Raw genomic sequence first — 26,027 nt, 5'->3', positions numbered from 1 at the left:
GTGAAATCTGTGCTTGGAAACAAAATTTCCATCTCCTAAGGACAGAACTAATTGTATTAGGCATCTTAAAGCTGAGGCGAGTCAGTCAGATTATAAATGGTTCTCATCAGTGCTCCCAGAGGTCAGAATAGTCTTTATCTGGTGCCCCAAAAGGATGTGCATTTTCTTTTTTTCAAAACCATCTTGTGAATTCAAATAAATTCCTTCCTGCTAGAGATGGGACAGAAGCCATGTACATACGCATCTGTATAAACTGGTGTTTGCAATTCAATATATGGTTTGTTTCTCTCAGTAAGTCCTAAATGTTTTATTAAAATGTTGATGGCGTTTGCTGGAAAGGAAATAAAAGGATTTTTTATTTATAAAAAGCCTCTAAGTAATTACTAGTTCGTGCAAAGGAAACCATGCAATTGCAGTAAAGCCTCAAGACCTTTTTAAGAATCTACCTCTAGCTATTACTTGAAGTGTAGAAGATTAGAATTAGGAAAACCTATTAAAAAATTGAATGCCAGCTTTTACAGTAATGTTAATCTAATAGAAGAGTAACCCCTCACAACAGATGTATCTGTGTTGCCAGTAGAAGGTTGTTGACTGAGCTGTTAGAGGTGTCACTCTCATCACAGGCTAATGACTAGATAAATAAAACAAGCTCATCATAGAAGAGTTTCAGAAGGGTTTTTTATGGTAATAAAAATTAATTGCCTACAATCAAAAGTGAAAATATGAATACACAAGGGAGAAGCATTATTTGAGGGGAATCATAAAAATTATTGAGAGAAGTAAAAAGTTACGTACACAATCCTAGTATCCTATAAACAGGAGAAATACCAGCTTTGTTTTTAAATTATAGCAACACTACTTGAGGACAAGAAAGAATAAAAAATGTCATCTTTTAAAGGCACTTTCAATTTATAGGCTGCATTATTCAGAGGCAGAGTGCTGAATCCACTGAAAACCATTTCACGTTTGAAATCCTGACTGGTACAACTTTGCAGGAATGATATGCAACCCCAGTTCTGATTACTTGCAGTACACGGGATCGATGGATTTTCTGTTCACTTGGGATTATCACAGGAGCAACAAACACAGCATTTCTGAGTAAGACACCTGGTGAAATATTACCTAGTGTATTGAGTAGCCATGAGATTGGAGGGAAGGTTGGATACCATGAAAGGTGCTTTTCTGCAACTCTGAAGCCATGAAATTGAACGGCAGCCAACCCCTTGAAAAGACTGTGCAGTAATGAACTGTAAAAAGGGGGTAGTTCAGTGAGATACTGCTTTCTGAACAGTAGGAGAGAGATTTTGGCTAGCAGACAAACTCCTTCCAGCATCGTGATGAAGCACACATCGTCTTCCTGCTGGGATGCTGCCCATTAGCATCAATCCAGACCACAGCACTTTGGGTCTTCCAAAGGAGCCTTTTGTGCTAATGACATTAGAAAAAGAAATTCAGATAGCTCCTTTTAACCTTATATGGCTTCTTTGTGTGTTCTATTATTATTAAACACAACTTTAATCACAACAACAATGTATTTGAAGGGGCAGTAGAGTTAAGATGTGGAAATACTGTGGACCTCCACGAACTGGTGTCGGGTTCATCATCTGATTTTAGTGGGAGCTGTGGCAGTCAGGTCACTGTTAATAATACAAAATAGAGCTCCACAGCTCCCTACACTGAGGAAGAGAATGCGACCAGCAAGGCCTGTTTATTTTCTCCTTCCCCATTTGTTGCGATCCTACTATTGAAAATGTGCCAGGGGAGGTTTAGGTTGGACATGAGGAAAAGGTTCTTCACCCAGAGGGTGGTGGAGCGCTGGAACAGGCTCCCCAGGGAGGTGTCACAGCCCCAAACCTGACAGTGTTCAAGAAGAGACTGAACAACACCCTCAGACACATGGTGTGAACTGTGGGGTTGTCCTGTGCAGGGACAGGAGTTGGACTTGATGATCCTTGTGGATCCCTTCCAGCTCAGGACATTGTATGATTCTATAGCATTTTTTTCAAAGAGCTGTGATGGCCACACAAAACACGTGGCAATGTTGATGGCTGTATGGAAACGATTCAGCAGAGGTTGTTGTGAATGGTGTCCTCTCTCATTCTCAATGTAGAGCACAACCTGGTTTGGTGGGGTTTCTCCCTGACCAGCTGCTCACTTTGAACATTTTCTGATGATGATCTAGCAGACTGAATTCCAGCCATCAGAACTTTTATTTAAATGCTATAATATGAAGTGGATTGAGCCAGAGCAGCAATGGAGGAATGACAGAGAAAAACAGGTAAGCACAGCAGGATGGACTTAGGTACCATCTGGCTTCCAAGAGGTTTTCATTACCTGACTTTTCTCATTTTCTTCAAATTACTTTGGGGTGGGGAGGGGATTATCCTCATGGAAATCAGCTCACTTCTGTAAGGTACTAGAATACATATTAACATACTTAACTTTTGGTGTTCACATTTGATGATTGCTGTCTAGAAACTCACAGTTTGATGGAGGGTGGAGAAGAACTTATGGAAAAGTTAATTTTTCTTTCACGTAAAATATAATACATTTCTGGGTTTGGCTATTTTGTTAGAACTGTATTCTTTGGACAAATTTTTTCCATTATTGTAGAGTAAAACATTAGTTACTAGGAACTGAATTTGGTCCAAAACCAGATGATCCAGCAAGTAAAAAAATATTAAAATTGTCCTATAAAGTATTTCAACCCAGACGTTGATACACAAGTGACCTTTATAATGCCAAATTTAGAAGCATGTAGACCCTGTTTGTCTCCATTTTACCTGTGATTGGCCCAGCATATATTGATTAGCAAAGGATCATCTAGATGAGAGGGGATCGTATCAATGTTTATAAGTTTGGCGAGTTTCATCAGCCTTTGTGAGCCTACTGGGTACATGTAGTTGGTTTGGAAAGCTTCAAAACCAGATCATCAGGAGGACTCCACTATGGTTTTTTTTCTCAGGTGCTAAAAATTCTCACAGCTAGAAAGGTTTATCTAGTGATGGCTAAGGTATGGTTTCACCTCAGTGGAATATTTGAGCCAGTGTCTTGGCTATTCCAGTTCTTTCTGGATGCCATATCTGCAGCACCACTTAATCTGGAGCATAAACCTGCTGGTGACCCTCAGCACAGCTATGAATTTCATTTACGCTACCTCTGTACTCTCAAGTGCCCGTGATTGGATGACATACTAGAGGAAAACTGGCTCATAAGGGTTTTGAGTACCGAAATCTTCGTTTTCAGCTGTGTGTCGAAGCTGTTGAGACCAAAAGTTTCATATGAATCCATATTCCATGTATCCCCCACCTATAGCATAATAAGAACGAGACACGGTCCTAGAAACTGACAAAAGTGCAAACCTCAAAGCTGCCAAATTAAGTAAATTTGTCAGCGAAGCAATGAAAGCATCTGCAAGCTGAATCTCATGAATTTCATAAGGAAAATAATTCCACCAAATTGGGGCCAGGCACATTCCAGATGGCACAGATGGTTTAGCAAGTGACAGATTGGAAACAGAACCCAAATTATGAGCAAGTACATAAACAGAAATCAAAACTTCTCCAATAGGTAGGAGTCAAAGTCTGAAGGGTCTTCAGAAACAATAATAACATGTTAATTTTAATCCTCAAAAGGTAGCCAAGTGCAATGCCTGAATAAAGATGGAAGATGACAAGTTGTGAGAAGAGCGTGTAACTTTTCAGTAGTTGCCAAGTTTGGAATAGATTCTCGACAAAACAGAGCGGCAGAAAATGGCCCCCAAAAGGAAGCTATATTCCAGCCTAGAAACTGCAGATAAACAAGTCACGATTTCATTAACTGGCTCGTTGCAAAACAGGTCTGAAAGCTGCGTGGAAAAAATGACATTGTTATGTCTTTTTAAAATCAAAATGTAATTTTGAGTGACTTGTATGAGAGCCAATTTATAGATGGTGAAAATGTGCAAATCATAAAACCAGTAAGTACCCGTGACTATGTGAAGAAAATGTGTGAAATTAATAGGAGCAATGAAAGAAGAATTAGAAGTAAGAATATTTCAATATCAATAAAGAAAGGAAGGAAATCACAGCAAAGCTAACCCTCGAAACAGCATATGGGGAAAAGCGAGAGGAACTTTAGCACAGAGTTAAACAAAGAGTTTATTTTTTACTTCAGTAATGCAAGCCACCATATGTCCCGTCTTTAAATTCAAGACAGCAGAAAATTTTAATTAATAGAATAATAATGCTAATTACTTTGTAGGGGCAATATAAGAACATATCACTGTGAAAATAGTAATTATACATTTGTGTGTGTATATGTACATTTGTGTACACTTATATATTTATACACACAGGAGCCTAATATGTATGCATAAAATTTGATAGCCGCAAGTGTCTCCTACTCCCTTTAAGCCATTGGTACTGCAGCTCCCAAACAGCCATCCTTTTGGTGATAACACTGTCATCCAATACTGATGAATCCCCTGGATATTAAACACAAGCTATGGTCCTTATTCATGAGTGTGAATTGGTTTTGTGAAAGATTTACATAGAGTCAGAGTGATGGGGAACATGCAGTGGAGCTCACATGTTCTCTCTTAATACTTCCTAGACCTTTTCTGCCATTATGGGCAAGGAGTATTTTGCTGGGAAAAATTAATAATAATAAAACCAGTGGTGGTCGATTTTTTCAAGTATGATTAGCTCTTCTGTATGTTCCTTCTACACAAGGGCTGTGGATGCACTCTCTCTTCTAGCTCTGTTTTATGGACCTGAATATGTTCCACCTCCTGGAGCCATCAACAGCCACATACCATGAAAATGCTGAAGCATTTCAGTAGCTCTGCTGTGTCCCACCATGTACACATACATTCCCCTTCAGTTTTCAGGGTTGCAGAGCGTAATTTCACCTGATAGGTTTTGTTTATGCTTCTATCTGGCCAAGTGTGCTAAATGCTCATTCCTGGGATCCAGGTCAAGCTCTGGATTTTTTTCTGGAGATGTGGTTCAGAGGAACTGTCCTACAGCAAGGATGGCTCCATAGTACTTTAGTGCAAAGCTGGTTTGTAGCTCTTCTGTCACTCCGCATCAGAAACCCTTTTTTTCAAAGCGAGTATGCATAGACTATGAATAGACCATAAAATGTCTATTTGAGAAAATTAAGTGGTAAAAATAAATGTATTTAAATTGAGCAGTTTTGCCTGCTGACCAGGCACATCACCCTGCTTTTTCATCGTTTAATCTGGTCTATCTGCAGTACCATCTCTGTATCACTTCCCTGGCTTTCCTATTTTCCTGTCACTCTCTGCCCTATTCCTTGCCCCACTGCCTTTCTGAATTTCTTTGATATTCAGATCGACTCAAATATGCTCTCAGATCAAGCAGCAGAAAAAGCAGTAATTGAAGTCACAAAGGCCCATGCACATTATAAATCCCAGATAGGTGATAAAGGTTTCTCTCCACAGCTGCCTGCCTCCCCTCTGAACATCACCAGAAGGTTTTCGGGCTCTGAAACCACCTACCTCCTCTATTTTTTCCTGAATAAGGGAGAAAAATCATCTGGGGAACACAGAGACCCCAAAGCCTTGTCTCCTCTGATGTGCAGCACGTGCGGATGGTGAGGGAAGGAGGGAGGGAGTACGGCTGGAGGGAAAACATGCGCTTCACTCCTTGGGTGTAGGCAGCGACCCTGGAGCTTAGTGAATTGGTGGCTTTCATCTGACGAGGGGCTCGTGCAACATCCTTAATTGGATTTCTCTGAAGAACTGTAGGTCCTAGATCATTGCCTGGAGCGGGAAAGGTGGTAACAAATGTGGACAGGCAATAAATGACATTGCTTAAAGGGAAAGCAGGGCACTGGGTTTGTGACACGGCTCCAGCCGTCAGCACTGTGTGACAGCTGCAGTGTCACGGCGGCTGCATCACATGGGACCCGCCTCAGTGGCTGTCGCAGGCACAGCAGGAGACCCTATTAAAAAGATGAGGAAACTGCCAGCCTTCTGCAGAAACACAGCCTCCTGCGCTACAATTTGTCTGACCCTAAGGGGTCAGATATGAGGCTGCATCTGGAGTACTGTGTCCAGTTCTGGGCTCCCTAGTTGAAGAAGGACAAGGAATTACTGGAGGGAGTCCAGCAGAGAACTGTGAAGATGATTAGGAGTCTGGAGTGTCTTTCTTATGAGGAGAGACTGAGAGAGCTGGGTCTGTTCAGCCTGCAGAAGAGAAGGCTGAGAGGGGATCTTATCAATGTTTATAAATATCTCAAGAGTGGATGTCAAGAGGATGGGACCAGACTCCTTTCAGTGGTACCCAGTGATAGGATGAGGAGCAATGGGCACATACTGAAGCAGAGGAGGTTCTGTCTGAACATGAGGAGGAACTTCTTTACTTTGAGGGTGCCAGAGCACTGGAACAGGCTGCCCAGAGAGGTTGTGGAGTCTCCTTCTCTGGAGACATTCAAAACCCACCTGGACACATTCCTGTGTGGTCTGCTCTCTGTGACCCTGCCTGAGGAGGTGAGTTGGACTAAATGATCTCCAGAGGTCCCTTCCAAGCCCAACCATTTTGTGATTCTGTGGATGGCAGCACCACTGGGGGAAATCTGTATTCCTACCTAGCTCTCCCATTGCCCACATTCACTGAAGTTGTCCTGTCCATCTTTGGGCTCACCCTGCTGACTCCACTACCTCCTCCACAGGGCATGCAATGTAGATGCTGGGGGCACTTGGCAGCTGGTCCCTCAGGAGCCCCTGATTGTGAGCTAGGAACCTGGTTTACGGCTATGCTAAGGAGCAAACAATTGATTGCTAATAAATTTAGGCTGTGGTCACTACACATTTCAGAAAATGATTAAAGAAGAAAATGCATTGATGTGTTCCTGATGGCAGGGAATTCCCCTACAATTCCTTGGACAACCATATTTCACTGCTGCTGGAGTTGGTGTTGACTTCAAAGGGAGCAAAGAAACAAAATGGGTTTCTGCTTGTACGAAAGGGTGTTTTCACTGGTGCCAGCTTTGTCTGAAACTGAAAGGAGTGTTCACACCAGGAACAGATTATCTGACCTGGCGTTTTTTTGTTTTGTTTTTGTTTTTTTTGGTTTGTTTTTTATTTGTTTGTTTTTTGGTTTTACTTTTTGTAATTCCCTCTATTATGACTTTTGATTTTTTAAAGTCATTTTGTTCTTTCCCTTTCCCAATTCCACTTCAGATGCTTGATCCTGCCTAATACTTTCTCTCTGACCTCACAGTTGTTGCCATGGAAATTTGGCTTTGTGACTTCACTGATGTATTAGGTAGAAGACAAAAGATAGACTTGGTAGAAAATTAACTCTGGATTTGCTGCACCATGCCTGGGATCAAGCTTTGGCCCAGCTCGTGTGTGACAGCACTGGCAAAGGGGTTTACCTGGCAGCCCAGTGCTGGAAGAGGGGGTTCACTCTGTCCCTTTGTCCACCATGAGTGGTCATGTCTCGGTGGACTGCAGACGAATGCCTGAACTTCATCAGTGTATGGGCCCCTGCTTGGAGCCAGAGCTGCTGGGGCTCCAGTGGTCTATACAGCTGCAAATTCAATCCTCGATTAACCCAAGCCAAAGCACACAAGGCTCCCTGAAATACTTGCACTTTAGTAAAAGGTCTTAAAGAAATCCCACAAGAAAAGGTTCTCTATTAGCAAGGCGAGGCCAGCTGTCCATTTAATATTTTTGGCTTATTGTACCTAATGTTTGCTGTAGAAAATTGTAAATGGTATCCCTTGGTCTGCTTGCCCCCAGAGGGATTACACAATGATTTCAGGGGCTTTCCAAGAGAGAAGGAGAGCAGCGCTGCTGCCCCCGCACACTGTGCTGCTCATGTTGCTGAGGGAGTGTGGATCCAGCCAGGCACAGAGACATGCAGCGCTTTGCTGCTCGGCCCCTGAGATCCCTGCAGCATCCAGGATGCTGTTTGACATTTCGGTAGAATCTGACGACTTGCAGTATGTGCCCAGAGCACCGTATTGAAGTCACTTTGCTGGAAATGGGCCAAACATCCAAAGGGCAGTGAGCTGGTTAACATGATAATCACTTTGCATGCTAGTCTCTCCATATGACAGAGCTTTCCTTTCCTGTTCATGATGCTGCCACATATTTCTCTGAGGGCAAACGTGACTTAAGCAAAGTGGCAGAAGGGAAAGAGGCTAGTCAGCATTCATCAGGAAAAAAACCCTAAAACTGTAGTGAAAAACAGTAATACTAGTGAAGATAAACATCAGGAGTGACTGCTGCCACTTCAAGATCCAGTCTGCTGTGTCTGATAAAACTTTGTGGACCAAGCAGGAAAATGAATAACCATGTGAGGATCAAGAAGGTTTGGGGTGGCAGGGACTTCCATGTCCAAACCAGCAAAAAGAAGGGGAACTACCATATCACCAAGAGGTGATGCCTCTTCTCAGAGGGAAGTTGAGAGCTGCAGCAGCTGGAGAAAGTGCAGCTGGATGCAGGCAGCATTTAACAGCTGGCTTGACATCCAGCCTTGCCGAAGGGCAGAGTGGTCCTCATGCCATGGGAGTTATTTGAGTTCCCAGCATAATTTCATCCTCTTGCCAAGGATCAGAGCAGTGTGGGGCCACTGCCACGCTGTGTGGACAGAGTAGGGCCCAGGTGCTTGTGCAAAATGAGAGCCAAACTAAGGGTTTTATCTAAAGCCACTTAGATCAGTGGAAATTCATTCATTGATGGCGGTGGCCTTGGGATCATACCCTGAACCTTTGCATCTTGCCTCGCACAGACCTGAATTTCTTTAACATGCGGTCATGCATGTTATCTTAAGAATTTGACAGTCTTCCCAGCCCTGAAATGTCCTCTGCTTTCCTCCTGCCTGGCAGTTTCCTAACCCAAGATAACCTTAGCATGGAGGTGTCATCAGGGTCCTTTTCCTCTGTGTTTGCTGCAGACACAGAGAGACCGCTCTGCAGGAGCCTCCAGCTGCACCCGCTTCTCCTGCGCTTGTGGGGGCTGAATTTGGTCACGTTGCTCTGAACTTCCTGGGGCAAGGGCTCTCGCTTGCTACGTGCTGATATGGGGATTAGGCTCATGGAAACTTGCTCCTGGCTGCTTTTTCCAATTTCTTGATCACAGCTTGGTCCCATGAACAAGGCAAGCAGAGCACAGGGAAAGAAGAGTGCCATGATGCACTCACCCCATCCAATTTCTTCTTATTGAACAGATGATGTTAAGCAGCAGTTCTTTGCTATCGAATTGGATGTTGCATTTTAATGGAGAATATAGTAACATTGCTCATGCAATACATTTCTCATCATCAGTCTGAAATAGGAAACTGATTGTTATGATGAGCTTTTGACTGGCAAAGCTGTAATATCACCAGCTGAACCAGAAGCACTTTCAGCTCAGTGGCAGAGTCCTTTCTTAATGTAGCTATAAAATACTTCAAAAATATTTGCAATGGATTTATTTCCAGTTGGATCTAAATCCTCCAGCAACTCTAGATTTATTACGTCTACCGTGTGTAAAATACCTTCTTTATACCTCACATCAGCTTCATTTCAAACCAGACAGTACTTAAGTTTGTGGCGTACTACATAATGGTCATTTACCATCATACATATTGTGTTCTTCCGTGGCTTTAAATGTTAAAGGACACCTTTCTGCCCTATTTGAAAGGAGGGAGAGGGCAGAAAACCCATGTATTAGCAAAATTGCTGTCATTTATTTCATCACATCAAGGCAAGTGCGGTTGAAATAACCAATCCATTATAAAAGAGGTAATACATCATTCATTTGCTGCTTGTTATGGCAAGCCACTGGCTCAGCACATATAGACTTATGGATTTGGTACGTGGAAAGCTATAACAAATGTGCAGTTGTGATGAGCAAAATTAATGCTAATATTTACTGCTCTACAGAAACTGCTATGTATCAACTGTTTCCCCTTCCCTTCCTATTTGCCCCCCTCTGTACATGCAGGCAAGTGTTCCATCTATTTAATTTCCATCCCAGCTATCACTCAGTAGCAAGATAGTCAGCTGGGGCTTCTACCCTTTAGCAGAACAGAAATAGAACAGAAACCTGAGGGAGGTTGGTTTGCCATGCCACTGTGCCCTCCCGTCTTTGGCTGCTGACATGCCTGTGTGTGAGGGCAGCTGCAGAAAGATGCCGGCTGTGTACTTCTCTCTCCAACAAGCATTTTAATCAAAATATATTGAATCAACCAGAGAATGTCTGACTGTGCAAAGCAACAGCAAAATTTGGCACCAAATGTTTTGAACTATTGTAACAACTTGATAGATTGATGTATATATATTATACTGTTTATTTCTGTATCTAGATAGATATAAAACAATATATGTAGTAGGTAGGTAGACAGATAGAAAGATATATTACTTTATCCATAAAAAGCTAGCTAGTTCCAGCATCCCGTAATAAATCCCTTTATTTAAGCCCGCATCCCATTCATCACAGGGTCAGAGTGGGGCATAAGTGGGCTGGCTCAGCTGTGTCCTTGCCCTGCTTTGGGCAGGAGGAGGCCAGGACACCATTGGGAACACAACAGAGCCTGTGTATCCCCTCCTAGGAGCTGCAGACAGCCCTTCTGCAGCTTCACAAGAAGGTTCCTTTGGCAACTCCTGGAAAGGCAGGCATGGGCAGGAAGCACATCTGATGCCAATGCTTGGGTGGCTTTCCTTCTGTTCCCTGATGTTCCTTTTCATGCAGCCTCTACATCTACATGATGTCCAGGCCTAGCTCTTTGCAGTCACTTGTCTATCAGTGCAACAGGACATGCTTGAGGCTTGGTGTTTATAGTTTCTGGACTCATTAACTACATGTTCAGGAAGTGGATCCATAAAACAAATTAACCCTGAGTGATGCATCAATACTCTATACAGTGTGGACATCATTCCTATACTCTTATTTTTGCACTATGGACATCAAGAGCACACTCCAGAATTGCTGAGTCAATTGCTGGCCAGGACATAAAGCTACTCCACATGCACATCCTAGGCAGTTGAGCCAATATTAAGTCACCTGTACATTGGAAAGGCAGGGGAAAACACAGGGTCACCTGCCCGCTAAATGTAACTTGTTTCTTAAGCAGTACAACAAAATCCTGTGTATTCTCTGCTGGGATATGTCCCATAGACCTGCTGACTGACTGCCTCTTCTGCGCCTCCCTAAAATCTCTCTGATCTTATTTTTCCACTTTAAGAGCATCTTTATTTTAATAAAATAAAATAAGAGCTTCCTCATCCTCTGTCCCCTAAGTCCCTGGGCAAGACTGTATCTGCTTTTTAAAAAATTATTGCTACTGTTGCATTATATCAGTATTTTCAGGGTTTGAAATGTTTTTCTAATCAAATTTCCCTGTTCCCCTGAACGCTGAGTTGCAGATGCTTTATAAATACCATTATTCTATTATTTTTAAATAAGAATGCTGTATGTTCACTGAAAGTCTGAATGGTAAACCTCCTATTAATTTGTCTCTCCACCCCTCAGCATTCCCACATCAGCCACATTAGCTAAATGGGAGTTGCATTCATGCACCTTGGGGAGCAAAGCCCCATAAATATGCATACCCTGTAACCCACTTCTGAAGAGGAACAGCTTCACTATTACATTTGATTTCTCAAAACAGCCAAAAGATGAGGGTTACAAATCCGCCCTCGGCTCTGCTTCTGTAACCCCCGTGACTTCAGTTCATTGCAGGTGCCTCGTGAAAAGGCAGATCCTGCTCCTCCTTGCATCTTGTTATGTCCTGATTGTTGTCAGAGCATCAGGGTGAGACTGAACCTGATGGGGAATCCTGACAGCACAGGAGGACTGTGCAAGCTTTTTGTCTTAGAAGCATGGTGCAAAACTGGCAGAGCAGGCACCTGGGTCCTTGAGAAATTACTGTCTTCTGCCCACAGTACTTAACCCTTGATCACCATAAAAAAACATGTCTCAGCATCTCAGCATCCCCTCTTTCTGATGATTTAGATATGGGCACCTCTGTCTTAGTATTTCTGTATTTGCTAGGAGAGCTTGATCAGGAGCAAAACAAGACACTCATGGCTCACTAGAGCAGTGATCGGTTGCAGCTTTTGACAGCGTGACAACTGAGTAATAACATGTTTTCACATGGTGGCCCAACGTGATGTCCTTAGTGCTGTACTAGAGATTCCCCGTCCCAGGGAATGACATGTGAAAGGGGGTAGTTATGTGGTATTTCATAACCACTGCCTTTGGCTAAGGATGTGCACACAGTTAAACTGGTCAGAAGATTTTCAAGTGCAAATAACTTTTAGCAAAAAAAGAGACAACTAGAGCTAAAACAGCTTTTCTTGTCAGTCTGTGCATCTTATATGCAACTAAGCAAGTTGGGTTTTAAGCACCAAATTTAAATTCCTCCTTGAACCGTCCATTATGAGCATTTGGAGTTGGGGCTTTTGCTTCCAGTGGCTCAAATTTTTTAAAATCTACTTTACTCTTATCAAAGCTGCAGAAGACAAACGTGGATGTAAGTGTTCATTGGAGAATGGATGGATGACTACAACGTCTCTGCAATAGCTAACGCAGTGAAGGCCTCTTATCTGATCAACGTGTCTTGATGTGAAAGCCATAAATATTCTGGATGATGACAAAACCCTTAGTCAGGCTTTGCAAGCAGCAGCTTGGAGTCCTGCTTGCATGGTTCTGGCTGCAATTTGGGCTGCGAGGTTGGACTCGAAAGATGGGGCTGCCAAAGCAGGGGGTGAGCAAGGATCTGGGTGAAGTCTTGCAGATGTTCCCAATAGCCATCCTGGCGGGGCTCCTGTGTGCCAGACATAAGAAACAGATTAAAATTACCCTAAACAGCCTCTTATTATCTAATGCTAAGAGCAAAAATGTCTCTCCTAGGAAAGAAGAAAGCCACAGTCCCACTCAGGAGCATGTAGGTTCTTACAAAGGTAATTTAGGATGGAGGAATGGGAATTTGTAGTTACTCCTGTGGAAACAAACTGCTGTTACAGCTTCACATCGATTTCTGTTTCCAGGCTTTCCCCCATTTTCCACTTGTTCCTGATTTTCTCAAGAAAGTTCCTCAAAGGGTGGCAGTGAACTTTTCAGGTTAGGACTCAGCCTAAAGGTTTCAAGAACTCACAGCAAAATCAGCCTGGCTGTTTTTATGATATGTGGGCATGAAGAGAAACCAGCTATTCCTATTTGTTCCGGTTGCAGCTTCTCTGCCCTCATAACTCAAGAACGGCTGACGCTAGGAAATTTGAACTCAGCTTGTTTTATAGACCTCAGTGATGAAGGAGAAAACAGTTCATGTCTGAAGAAAATCAATTTAATATTTCTAGAGCTGGGAGCAGTTAGAGTCGAAAGCCAAATTTTGCTTTGAAATACAGCAATGCAGCCCCACTGAAATGCCAGTCTGAGGGCAGAACTTGTCTTGGCACATTTTGTACATATTCATGAAGAAATTTGTTTTTCCTAGAATGTTAAACAGAGGTCAAAAGGAGGAATGTCGGATTTATTCTGCGCAAAAGGCCCAGTTACAGCTCTGATGCCGATTCATGGGCTGAAGTATAAATAATGTGTATTCAGCATTGAGTAAATATCCCAACCATGTCAATGGGAGGTTTGTGGAATTATCAAAAATAGGATTTGACCATGTATAGTAATTAGCTTTTGCAGATAACTTTTATTTATTCTGGACATATTTTTTGTATCCAGTATCGCTCAGTAAGAAAACGTGGATACTCTGCCATTTTCCATTCCTATTTTTCTCTATTCCCCTTTTTCCTTCCTCTGTCTTTCTCCCTACTCCCTGCCTTAGGGCATCTCCCTTCCCTTCCCTTCCCTTCCCTTCCCTTCCCTTCCCTTCCCTTCCCTTCCCTTCCCTTCCCTTCCCTTCCCTTCCCTTCCCTTCCCTTCCCTTCCCTTCCCTTCCCTTCCCTTCCCTTCCCTTCCCTTCCCTTCCCTTCCCTTCCCTTCCCTTCCCTTCCCTTCCCTTCCCTTCCCTTCCCTTCCCTTCCCTTCCCTTCCCTTCCCTTCCCTTCCCTTCCCTTCCCTTCCCTCCAGCAGTGCTCTAAGCCCTCTCTCTGCAGGGGTCTCTCTAATATCTGCCCCACTTCAGAGAGTAGTAGTTAAAGAGTTAATGCTGCCATTTAAGTGTCAGTTTTGAGCTTCGACTTGACATGTAGGTGTAGAGAGAGAGAGAAACTTTCGTTTTTTAGAAACCTAGAACACAAGTGTAGATTACATCTCTTCAAAACATTGTGGGGTCAGACAAAATCCATTGACTGGGTTTGAACCAGGCTTGGATTTTTCATTGGGTAAATTTTGTTCTTTCCGTCAAGCTGAGCCCTTGCGTGAAATTCCACATAAAATTCCACCAAATCTTCTCCTTCATCCTCAAATAAGCTGTTTGACTCAAGAAAAATCACTGTAAGCTGTAAATGGTTAAAGGGAACAGACATGTTAACCCCCCCTTAAGCCCACAGTGTATTTACAGAAAGTGGATTTTTCCAGTCCCTGCTTATTATTGGATTGTCATGTACTGTATCAGGCAAACTGCAGATGAACAGCAGTTATGAAATCGAGTCTTCTTACTCCTAAACCATCACATGAAGCCTCTCCAAATGGCTCAGCCATCCCCTGACATTTCTTGACCCTCCGGGTCTAGCTGAGGTCGATGTGTCAACCAGTGTTCTCATCCACCCAGTTTGAGATGACTTCTTGTGAATTGGAGTCAGAGCACTCTGTGCCTTGTGCCAGAGTTGAGATTCAGTCATTGTGACATACATTTAGAGTTAAACAAATGCAATTGTGGCTTCACTTTGCATGAGCAGGCATCCTTTTAATGGATTTTATTTTCTGAAGCTGTATGCCATGCATACATGGTAGATTTTGCCATATGTTGAGATGATGCCTCCATGTGAGAAGATTTTGCCCAGGGTCTGTCACAGAGACTAGCAAGGAGCCTTAGAAGTTGGGATTTATATCTCCTGTCCCAATGGAGACCACACTGTGTGGACACTTCAGACCACCTAAGCATACTCCATCTGATCCATGGTACTGTCTTTCTTGGCCAGCCTGTGTCAGTAGTTTTTTCTAACTTCTGGCAAATGAAAGACCTTGATGTGTTTACTGGAAAAGAAGCTTAGACCTAACCTATAAAAGACTGCATTTTTTTTCTGATCTGTTTATCAATGAAAAATATGAACAAAAATAAACATGAAATATATATGTATATGTTAATTAGAAGTAACACTGATACGCCCAGCTTTATTCCCCCACAACTGCTGCAATAGCAGCCTGTGCCTGTGGGTGCACAGAAGGGATGGCTTGTCAGTCCAGAGATTTCATCTTTGGACAAGACAACTCTTCAGCATAATCAAACACACTTCAGGGAAAGACATGTAAATGCACACTGCCAAGCGCCTGCTAGGAATGGATTTGCATAACTGCCATCAGCAACTCTTATTCTAAGGAGGGTGAGTTTGATCATATTCATGCCTATGAATGAATGAGTGGGCAATTTTTTTTTTTTTTTTGGACAGAGGTTACAATTGGTTATTTTGTCCTATCATCTAAAAATATTATTCAGTTTCTCCCTTCCCCTTCTGTCTTCCCTTTCCTCCTCCCCCTTGCAATCAGCATGTTTGTTTAAGGCAAGCAGCTCAACAGCTCAGTCTCAGGAGGGCAGTGTAGGGAGAAGCACTCATTGACATGATCCTATTAATGAACCATGCCACCATGATGATGCTGGAGCTTTGGAGGGGTTGCTCTGCAATGCTGGCATTAAGTGCATTATAAAACATAGAATGCATTTGGCCTTAGAGCTTTCCAGGTACAGAGCCAGCACTGCTTTTTGGATTTCAGTAGGGACAGACAAATCACATGAGCCGAGGGTCTGGTTCATTGTTCTAAAGTGCCTACAAGATGGTTAACTGTGTATGTTGCCCAGACCAGGAATTGAAAATGAAGGGCTAGGTGAGGCCTGCTCACCCCACAAATCCTGCTGCAGGAAAAGACAAATGAACCTTTTCCATCCATCCATCCATCCATCCATCCATCCATCCATCCATCCATCCATTGTGGCTGGAGAGCTGTGATCCACTGGCGCTTTACCTCTGTCTTTTGTGGAAATGTTGACACCCTGTAGAGTTAAAAAGCCCCTATGGAATCACACATGGTAAGTTTTAGCCTGTTGTAGAAAAATATCTGAATCTTCACTAAAACTTAAAGGATTTTAAACGATAATTTCTACAGCAATCTGCTGTTTTCACCCCTGCTAAGACTTCCCTGTGATTTTTCTCCCAGGCTCCCATATGGGCTACATGGCCGTAAGCAGGAAAACCCTGAAGCCATGTCCATCTGATGCCTGGCCCCAGAGCTTGTGGTGCCCTGTCTTTCTCACTGGACCATGGTTCTTCTGGAGCCACCAAGGGAGCAAGGTTTAAAATGCTTCCCTTTCCAGTCGCAATGAAGCAGAGCCACTCTCTGCAAAGTGACTGAGCCTGCCCTTGGGCATATCTCTCTTGCAGGCCTTCCAGAAACCAAGAAGCAGAAATTTCTGGCTGCACCCCTTCACCTTCATCCCCATCCATGTCCCACACTCACATCAAGGTCTTTATAGACAACGAGATAGAGCTATTAAGGTGGCTCGGTGCTACGTGGATAGACCTCTGACATTAGAGGGGTTGTGCTCCCCCTGTGCCTCCAGAGCCACTCCAGAGGTGACTGGGCCATAAAGAATCAGTGAAAATCACCTGCTCAGATTGCAGCTTGCTGTCAGTTGTTTTGCTTTCCAACAATTCCACATAATCTTTCATTTAAAAAAAAAACCCTAAATATTCCTTTTGTTTTCAGGCATCATTTTTAAAATAACTCAGATGATTTGTTCTCATCATATCCACTTTCTATTTGTGCTCTGCCAACAGCTGGTGCTCTGGTTGTTTAAGGGCATTTGTGTCCAGCTGCTTCTGAGACCCTTGTGAGCGAGCAGAGGACAAACACTTCCCTGCTGCGGTTGAGGGCTGAGCCTTACATTGCTCCTTCTCCTCCTGTCTTCTAGAAATATCACATCTGGACTGACTCCAAACCTGAAAAGTTTTAGCCCAGTTAAATAATTATTGTGACAGTTATGTGTCTCCTAAAACCACAGGCTTATTAGGGAACCATAATTTTGGTTGTTGCCTTAAGTACATTCTCGCCTTTCACCATCTTTTCAGTCCTTTCTAAGCTATTCCACATACATTTTTAATATGAGCCAAAGATTTTACATATAAAAGAAAAAAAAAAGGAGAGAAAGTTTGGAAACAGCACTGGATAAGTTAAGTAATATGATGTAATTTCAAGGAATAAGTCTGGCTGTTTTTTTCCCCTTACATGGTGTGTGCCACGTAGCTTGGAAGGCCAGTTACTGCATGCCAGTTACTGAATACACATGCATGGTAGTCAGATGATTTTTCAAGAGACGTGCTGAAAAAATGAAGTAGCCAAGGCTGAGCCCAGTGCGGAGAATTATACAGCCTTTGAATTCAGTTAGTTACTAAACCCAAAGACAAATCTGACTGTAGAAATTAAAAATGTGTCAGAAAGTAACCTGTAATAAAGCGCCCAAGGCACTGCTGATAAATATGAAACATTTGTGTCTTACTAAATGTATTTTTTCATAATTACTGGTATATAGGTTTGTATTGTTCAAAGCCCTAACAGTGAATCTCCTGTGATGAATGTGCAATAAAACAGGACTAATTGGAAGCATTAATTTAGACAGAGGCAGAAGTTGACAACGAGTTCTAAGAAAGAGATGCTTTATATTGCCATAGCAAGTACAAAGTGTTTACCTGTAATTTGAAAGCTCAGATCACACCACCTTCACTTCACAAATTGTTACAAACTGTTGCTGTGTCATTTTTTCCTCTTTTTGTTTTATTTCTCTCCTGATAAATATCTCAGACCCAAGGTCATCTTAAGGAAATAGTTGTAATGCAATAGAAACGTTGCTGTAGGTGCTGCTGTGTTTCTGGCAATGCAATTGACAGTGACTGAGCATGCAGGAGCAGCTCCCAGCAGGGACTCTTTTGGATAAATGTACACTAAATAAGCATGCTGAAATGGGAGAGTAATGTATCTGCATACAGAGCTGTATGCTGTACGTCCCCTCAAAAGTCTTCTGCGGTTTAGGCCTGTCACAGCAGAGGTACAGGTTGATTTTGCTGCTCCTGCTGCTTTATCTGCCTGCTCCCACCCTCGTCCTGGTTCAGTATAATAAGTGTTGGTCCCGTGTGATGCTTCTGACACGTGGGTGATGCCACTGACGTCAGATGGAAGTGGCTCTTGCTCCAGTGCTTTGCTGAGGCAGCGCCCACAGCAAGAAGTTGGATTCTGACTGTGTAAAAATACAACCTTAGGCAGGTTTCTTGTTATCTTACGCATTTCAGCCACTGACCTTGGTTTGTGCCAGATAAATTGTTTTTAGCTACTAGATATGAATTACTATTTGTGAATAATCTTGGGTCAAGCAGCTGTTTTCCACACATTTTGTATGCAAGTGCTTGAATTTTATTTAACTCTCCTGTTTGACTGAAACACTAATTTCCTATAAACCAGGTAAAAGAAAGAATTAAGCATCCAAGCAGTTGTACTGAGCTGTCATGATGGCTTCAGGTGGCCCACCCAGTACCCATATTTCAAAAGATGAGCTTTTCCACTCCTTTGACAACTCCTTTCAGTTCTTAATTGCCTTTAATCTTCACATTATTTCTTACTTTTCATTTGATCGTTGGTCTTCAGCTCCCAACCGTGTTTTACTTCCACTGGCTCCTTTTGGTTTTCATATGTTCCCCTCTCAGAATCATTTGTGTGCCAAATAATCTTACTAATTGCAGAGGGTTTGTCCTGGACTTACACAGGTGCAGCTGGAGCCACCGTGTGTCCCAGTGGACTTTTCCTGACACTGCTATCAATGGTCCTGGAACCGGTCCCTCAAGCAAGCCTGCTGTTATTTATTTCCATCCAGTCCTTTCAACTCATATTGAATGGGGCTAAAACTCAGCACTTTATCTTTAAATTATGTCCTTTGTGTAATGCTTCTTGATATTCCTTCCTCTCGGTGTCCTGACCTTTACTAAGGCTGTTGCTAATATATTCTCTTAGCCAGTTAATGTTAATGCAAAGACTAATATTCTCCTGCAGCATTAATGCTGATATGTCACACTTAGTGCTCTGTCTCCAAACAGAATTGCTTTGCGATGTTGCACTTTACTGTGGGAATAGATTTATTGCTTGGGTACAATGACAGCTGAGAATGCTTAAAAAGAGAAAGAGGAAGGGGAAAATGTAATAAGGCAAAAGTGTGACAAGAAGACACTTAGGTCAGTATTATCATTGCCTTTCATGGGTATGTAACATCTGACTGCCACACAGCTCTTCCAGCATCTGTCTGTTGAGGACCCAGAGTGATGTTTAATTGTAGTTTATTCAAAGTGCTTGAACAGCAAGTTTGTTGTTCGTCGTTAGCTCTGCTGTGCCCTATTTTCAAGGTTTTGTTTTGTATATTAATAGATAAAGTCCAGACCAAGGAAAGCCTGGATCAGAGCAGTGTAAGCAGTAAAAATATGTTATTAGCTATCTCAGGGATGAATTTGTCTTTCCAAGTGCACCACTGGGTATCTTTGCACTTGCATCGGTTCTGAGGAAACAACCCACAGCTGTGTTTGAAGTTTGTTGCCGATGTGCCAGGAAATCTCAAGCCCTCCCTGGGACCCAGGCAGCCACATGTATTAAGGGCAGTGCAGTGAAGCCAGGTGCTAGCACTGAGGCAGGCGCTGAAAATACGAAAAGTCAAATGTTCCAGTTAGATGGCTGGCATTTCTGTGCCAAATAAATAAATAAATAAACATACATACATACATATATGTATGTGTGTGTGTATATATATATATATATATGTTAAATAAATAAATAAAATCAATAGCCTTCAAGAGCAGAGCAGTGAGATTGCAGGGCTGGAGATGCATAACACAGCAAAGCGTTAGGACAAGCACCTTGGGACTTTGCTCCTGCGAGGCCATCTCAGCATAGGACACCAAGACTGCACATTCCATGTGAAGGCAGAGGTGTCTGAGCACTTGGTGCCCTCAATAGCCCCATTGTGGGTTGCTGGGCAGCATCGCACAGCCACTGTGCTCCTGGAGGGATGATGGTGCTGGGGTGAGGTAGAGGAAGAGCAGCTCTCTGTTTTGCCTGCTGGCTCCAGCCCCCATCAGCAGTAGCTGAAGAGTAAGTACTGTGCTTTAGGAGCGATGCAATAGCCTGACGGAAATCAAATGAGGCTCCCAGTGTGGTTGCTAGAGGGGGAAGGAGAGAGATAAGATGTCCACGTCATATCGCCAACAACATAACCGGTATTAACGAAACAGAAGTCAAGGATGAATGAACATCGAGGCTGAGCTAACTTCCACATCAAGAGAAGGTCCCTGAAAGGCTGTGTGCTGACAGGGCAACATGGGAAAGCTAGTACGATTAATCTCTTTGCAATGGCTGTTCTGTGAATAATCAGAAGTTGTTAGGGTTGTCAGACCAATTTCCTTCCAAAATAAAATTAGATGTGGAGGTGAGCATGTTTCAGGAATGGGTGAAGTAGATTCCTTTCTGAATATAAATAGAGGAAGGTTTAACCAGAAAGGAGAGACAAATAAAACATCTTACTTATAAAGTACTGTGAGAATAATGCTGCTATAGGGATTATGCTTATTATTATTACTATTATTTGAAACAGTGATTCTATGTTGATGATGCAAAGTAGTGCATATGTCAGTGCCAGCCTGTCACATTTAAGGCACAATGAAACTCTGATGACTGAAGTCCACTACGAACACTTAAACCATTGAATGTAAATGGATGTTTTGAATATGCAATATGTTCTTATGAAAATATAAGACCAATACATGTTCAAAATAACATTCAGGAGTAGCACACACATATTGGTACAGGGATATAAAAAAAAAAAAAAAAAAAAGCATATGTGCATGAAAAAGGAGAGCATCCCCACAGAAAGGTGAAACATACTTTGTTGTGTAACTGCATTCTTGCTGAATAAGAAATATGAATTGCAGAAATGAGTGAACTGCAGAGTTGATGTAGCATATTTTTATAAAGTGAGAACCTCTTCATAACTTCATATGTATTTCCACTTGAATTACTGATCCCCTGACTAATCAAGTACACTGTATCACCATGTCATCTCACCCTTATGTTCTTTGTGTATGATATTGAATATCCCCACCTCTTGAATCTAATTCAGGAGCAATAACACTAAATGAAATATAAGCAGCAGAGTCCTGCTCTCATTAGCAGAAATTATATCTGGCTACTGCTGTGACCTTTCTTATAAGAACATATGATTTTCTGCACCAAACTGGACCATCGTTCCTTCCAGATGAATACCCAGCTTCAAAGGATGGCAAAAAATCCATATCTCAATACCTGTGCAATCTTGCAATTCACCTAATGGAGCAAAAAAACGTTTCTTCATCTCTGCAGTGAGCAGCTGATGCTCTTTCCCTTTAATCTTAGTATGTCCTAATGGAACACGCACCCCTGAGATTCTTGAGTTTCGGGCATGCACCTCCATGCATTGCAGGCTGTGGAGGGGCTTGGTGGAGCCCCGTGGACCATGAGGAGACCTCCTTGCACAGCAGCGCACAGAGCACCCGTGTGGTTCAGTGGAGCTGGACCATGGTGAACATCAAGGTTATTCTGAAATCAGCCTCAGCTGAAGTCGCATTCTGCTCACAACAGCTAAGAGGCTATACAGTCTTTAGTTCTAAAAACCAGAAGAAAGCTATTGCTAGTTTGTGGGAAGGATGAACAGAAATGAAAAGTAACAGCTCACTTCTTCCCCTAGCAACCTTACATCCACTCCAGAGGCTTTGCCAGCCCTGTATAATCCAGCAGTTAATAAGGGCAGCATGTTGCAGCCTTTCTGGCTGATTTATGCGTAACCTTACATCCTTGGTCTGTGCTCACAGCAGAAAATCTGGACATGGAAACTCTCACCTTTTATAGCCCTAGTCCACCTGGGGAATTATCCCAGTTGGGATCTGACCCTTTGTACCCCCAAACCAGTAGCCAGCCCCCCATACTGGAAATGCTGACTCCCTTGATCCTGACCTGATTTGGTTCTCACTTGCCCAAAAGATAAACTGAGACAGTGAACAACTGCACAAACCTCTCAACAAGTCATTTACTCTCAGGCACCATATCCCTTTCCCTTAAATGGGGCAGTGGTCAAAAATCAGAGTAACGCTTTCCTGCAGGTAAATATAATAGTTAATTTCTAATGTTCTAATGTATGTTACGTGCTCATATAACAAATCAGTGCAATCTTCTCATTACAAGCTCTCATTTGAGATCAGGCACAAGGATAACCAGGCACATGGAGGTAATAATGTGATTGAAGGGGGCAGAAGTAATAAATCATCCAAATTACTTTCAGTGAACAGATGAAATGACTGAAATACCTTCAGGGTTTGTAGAAGTTAGTCAGCTTATGCATAACTATAACATCCCTTCTGGCTGCAGTATCAACATTTCTGTAGCTGCAGCTGGATAATTTAGGCACAGCTTTAACAAGTAGAGAAAAAAAACAGTATTCCCCGTCAAAGCGGAGGGATCCACGAGGAGGGCACTCTGCTCTGCCTCCCCACCAGTTGTCATACAGTGTGTTACAATATCTGAAATCAGCCATGAATCAGAAGTTACTGGGAAATACAGACAGAGAGATAGACAACCTGTTCCTACAAATGTTTCCTTAGAAGAGACGAGCTAAAATGACTGTGCTGTAATGAAAGAATATCCTGAGTCTAGAATAGGCATCCTTGATTGACAAGTGAGTTGTTGTAAATTAGTAAGAGCTCCTGAAGAAATTAGGTTTGAAAAAGACATATCATCTGGTGCTGGAATCAAAAGCTTATGACTTGGTTACCTCCAACTGCAAGTGGGACGATTTTGAAAGGAGCGCAACAGGTCTAGGAGCTGTGATATTTTGGAAAAAAGGCTTATGCATGAAGAAATGGCTCCTGTTTCCTCATGCTTCCTACTGCTTTCCAGTTCAGCAGATACCAGACATCTTGCCTTGCAGGGGTCAGGTGCAGCTGATCAGTAGGAGCAGCTCCTAGCTTCAGCTGAATAGTGTTTGCCCACTTACCCTCTAAAATGAGAAGGAAAAATGCTTCCTAGTACCTTACCATGGAAAGGCTGCCAAGCCTTGCTCCTGTCCACTCTTCATGCCAGTGAAGTGTTGCTCTCTAAGTCCTGTTGTCTGGTGCTCAATAGAAACTGGTTCTGAGTGTCCAAAGCAGTGGGATTTCCTCTCCTGGAAAGTGTTGAAATATAGACACTACATTTCATCTTTTCAAACATCACTTTTATTTATCACTTTATTGTGTTAAACAAATCCTCGGTTTATTTTATGATAATCTATTTAGATGAGGGTTAGGGTGTGGGATTCATCTCACCTAATTTTCATCACCTGAAATCAGGACATCTAGTTAAAGCTCATCATCCTCCATGTGACTTTTTTTGCTAATGGAAAGAAAGGAGCCCCCCCTGAGGTACTAGTCAGCCTATGGATGGGGTGAATTGTCTGCCAGAGCCACAGCTGCCTTAGACTAGGCATGTAACTTTTACATATCTGAAGTTACTTACTGTTTTAGGGGGTTGGCAGAAACCTTTTTAAGATGGCTTTGAATCCTCCTTTCCCCCTTCTTATTGCTGCTTGTGAAATGGATACCCTTGCTTGAGTCAGCATCTGTGACACCAACTGTATCCTCTCTTTGGCAAGATCCTATTTTAAGCTTTCCATCAGAGGCCACAGCTATTTGTGTCATTGTCAAAACTCTTCAGAAGGTCCGGTGACATTGATGGTAGGTCTCTTAGAAGCCAAAGGTTCTGCAGTAACATAGATAGGATCAGCAGCACTAAGTGCAGGTGAAAGAAAAGCCAGCTGCACATCCTTTCTGTCTCCCTTGGCAACAGCATCCTGCCAACAAAAACTGCTGCCAAGTAAAGGCTGGAAAGGAAGGGATGTGCATTTTTCAAAGCTGGGGCTGGACAAGCTTTGTTTGAGGGGGGAGCTGTCAGATCAAGGAACATTCATGTGCTTTTAAAATTATTTTTGGTTTGTTCCATGTGTTTTTGGACAAGGGAGCACACAGAGCCTCTGTCCCTATGAAGAGTTTTCATCTGAAACTCCAAATGATGGCCTCTGCAATTTTGAGCCATATGTTTCCATCCATGGCAGCACACAGGGAAGAAATGTGTGATGAGTTACTACTTACAGATGTGGCAAATCCTCCAGCAAAGGTTAAAATACGTGGCATGGTTCTCTTGTTACGCCAGCTGCAGCTTTGTGCTAAATCATTGTTTCAGCAGCAAGCTCTTAATGAGCCCTGAGTTCTAGAAACTGCTAAACAAGCCGATATTTGCAAGTACCTTTTTTTTTTTTTTTTTTTTTTAAATAGTGCACTAAATATCTTTATTTGGAAAAACCTTCAGACTGGAAACAGTAAGGGTGAAAAGTGAACTGCAAATGGCAGGGAGAAAAGAGGCATGAGCAGCAAAAGGCAAAGATCTAAGATTATTATTTGTGCTCTTTCCACATCCTCCATGAAATTATCATGGCTGTGAAAACAGAGTTTGTGTAACTAGGGGTAAAATACATTTGTGATATAATACATGTATCTGCCTGGCCTTCCTGATTGAGACCTCAGTCCGTGGAAATCAGCACTGGGGTCACTGTCAGAGGCCCCGTAGCTGCTAGTGCCACCAGATCTCAAACCTACTGTCACAGCACCATTTCCTTTCTGATTTGACTGTGATGTCAAAAAAGAAGTCTGGCTGAAACATGTTGGTATCCAAGGCCTGAAAAAGGAGGATCTTCTCACCTGGTATAATGAAATTTAAAAAAAGGAAGTGACTTTTCTCTCTAGCAAAATACTACAAATGACATATGACAGACTGCTTGTGCAGTTGCAGCACCCCTGGATACAAGAGGGAATCAAAGACTGACTGTGAGGGATTCCTATACTGCTCTCAAGAAGCCCCCAACTTGTTGCTCTCCTAACATCTCCCTGTGCCTTTTGAGACGTTGGTTGTTGGCTGTACGGGGCACATTTTCCTGCTCTTTGGGCAGTCTGTTCTTCCAGACACCCAGCTGTGCCAGAGAGATAGAAAGAAACAGAAAAAAAAAAAGAGAAGAAACAGAAGAAGGGAGGCAGAATTATGGTTTTAGGAATCACAGGATCTGTGGACTTCTTTATGGTTACGAAGTAGAAATTGCCCATTCATCACTGAGGGGTGAAGAAATAAAATACAGAATATGCATATTGATGCCAAAGAAGGAGGAGAGAAGAGAGTCGCTATTTCATTCCCCATATTTTCCTTTGACAGGAATATTAATGTCATTAGAGATAATTGAATGAAGTGGAAAGTCTGGTGGAGGTACAGAAGCAGGCGGCAGATCTGTAAAATCCATCCACACACAAAAAGCTAAACGCTGCGCTGGAGGGAAGGGCACTCTGCCTTGAAATAGGGACTGAATAGTCTCACAAGGGTGTGCAGCTGGGGTACTCATTGCTGTTTTGTTCCCAGAAAACGAGAACTGCCAGCAATCCTCTGGCATCTGAATAGCCCCGTGTCAGACAAACTGTATCTGGACTTGATAGGAAACCAAGCTGGAATACCAAGCAGCCCTTTGATCTGCTGGCAGCGAGGGGGACTGGCTCGGTAAGTTAATCTTGCCTTGCAGTTGCAAAGGTGCTCCATAAAGGAGCGAGCCCTCTCGCTGCACAGCCCTGCAAGACACGCCTGCCTGGGCTGGCTCTGTCCTCATTCCTCCGAAGCACTTCCAACAATAACAGCAACTCCCGCGTGCAGCTGCCTTGTTAGCAGGAAGATGTGTTTTTTCCTTTTTCTGCTGAGGGATGAAGCTTCCAAATCTGTGTGATGTGAGCAGGTGAGGATGTCTGCTGACAAGTCCAAATGATATTTTCAGGTAAGTGATTACCTTGAA

General features: G+C 42.7%; 1 protein-coding gene across 6 annotated transcripts in view; it reads left to right on the top strand.

Annotated features, from left to right (window-relative positions):
- TMEM108 (transmembrane protein 108) overlaps positions 1-26,027 on the top strand; it is a 252,886-nt gene that overhangs the window by 208,458 nt on the left and 18,401 nt on the right. The window contains exon 1 of one of the 6 annotated variants that reach the window (XM_082044529.1): positions 25,874-26,009. The exons of the other annotated variants lie outside the window; for them this stretch is intronic. Coding sequence (XP_081900655.1) covers positions 25,997-26,009 — 13 coding nt within the window. The 5' untranslated portion in view covers positions 25,874-25,996. Of the gene's footprint in view, positions 1-25,873; positions 26,010-26,027 lie in introns of those variants that run through there. 6 annotated transcript variants of the gene reach the window in all.

This window comes from Streptopelia decaocto (genome assembly GCF_964273445.1).
Source record: "Streptopelia decaocto genome assembly, chromosome: 2".
In the NCBI taxonomy this organism is placed as follows: domain Eukaryota; kingdom Metazoa; phylum Chordata; class Aves; order Columbiformes; family Columbidae; genus Streptopelia; species Streptopelia decaocto.
This window is presented reverse-complemented; position numbering and strand designations above follow the sequence as displayed.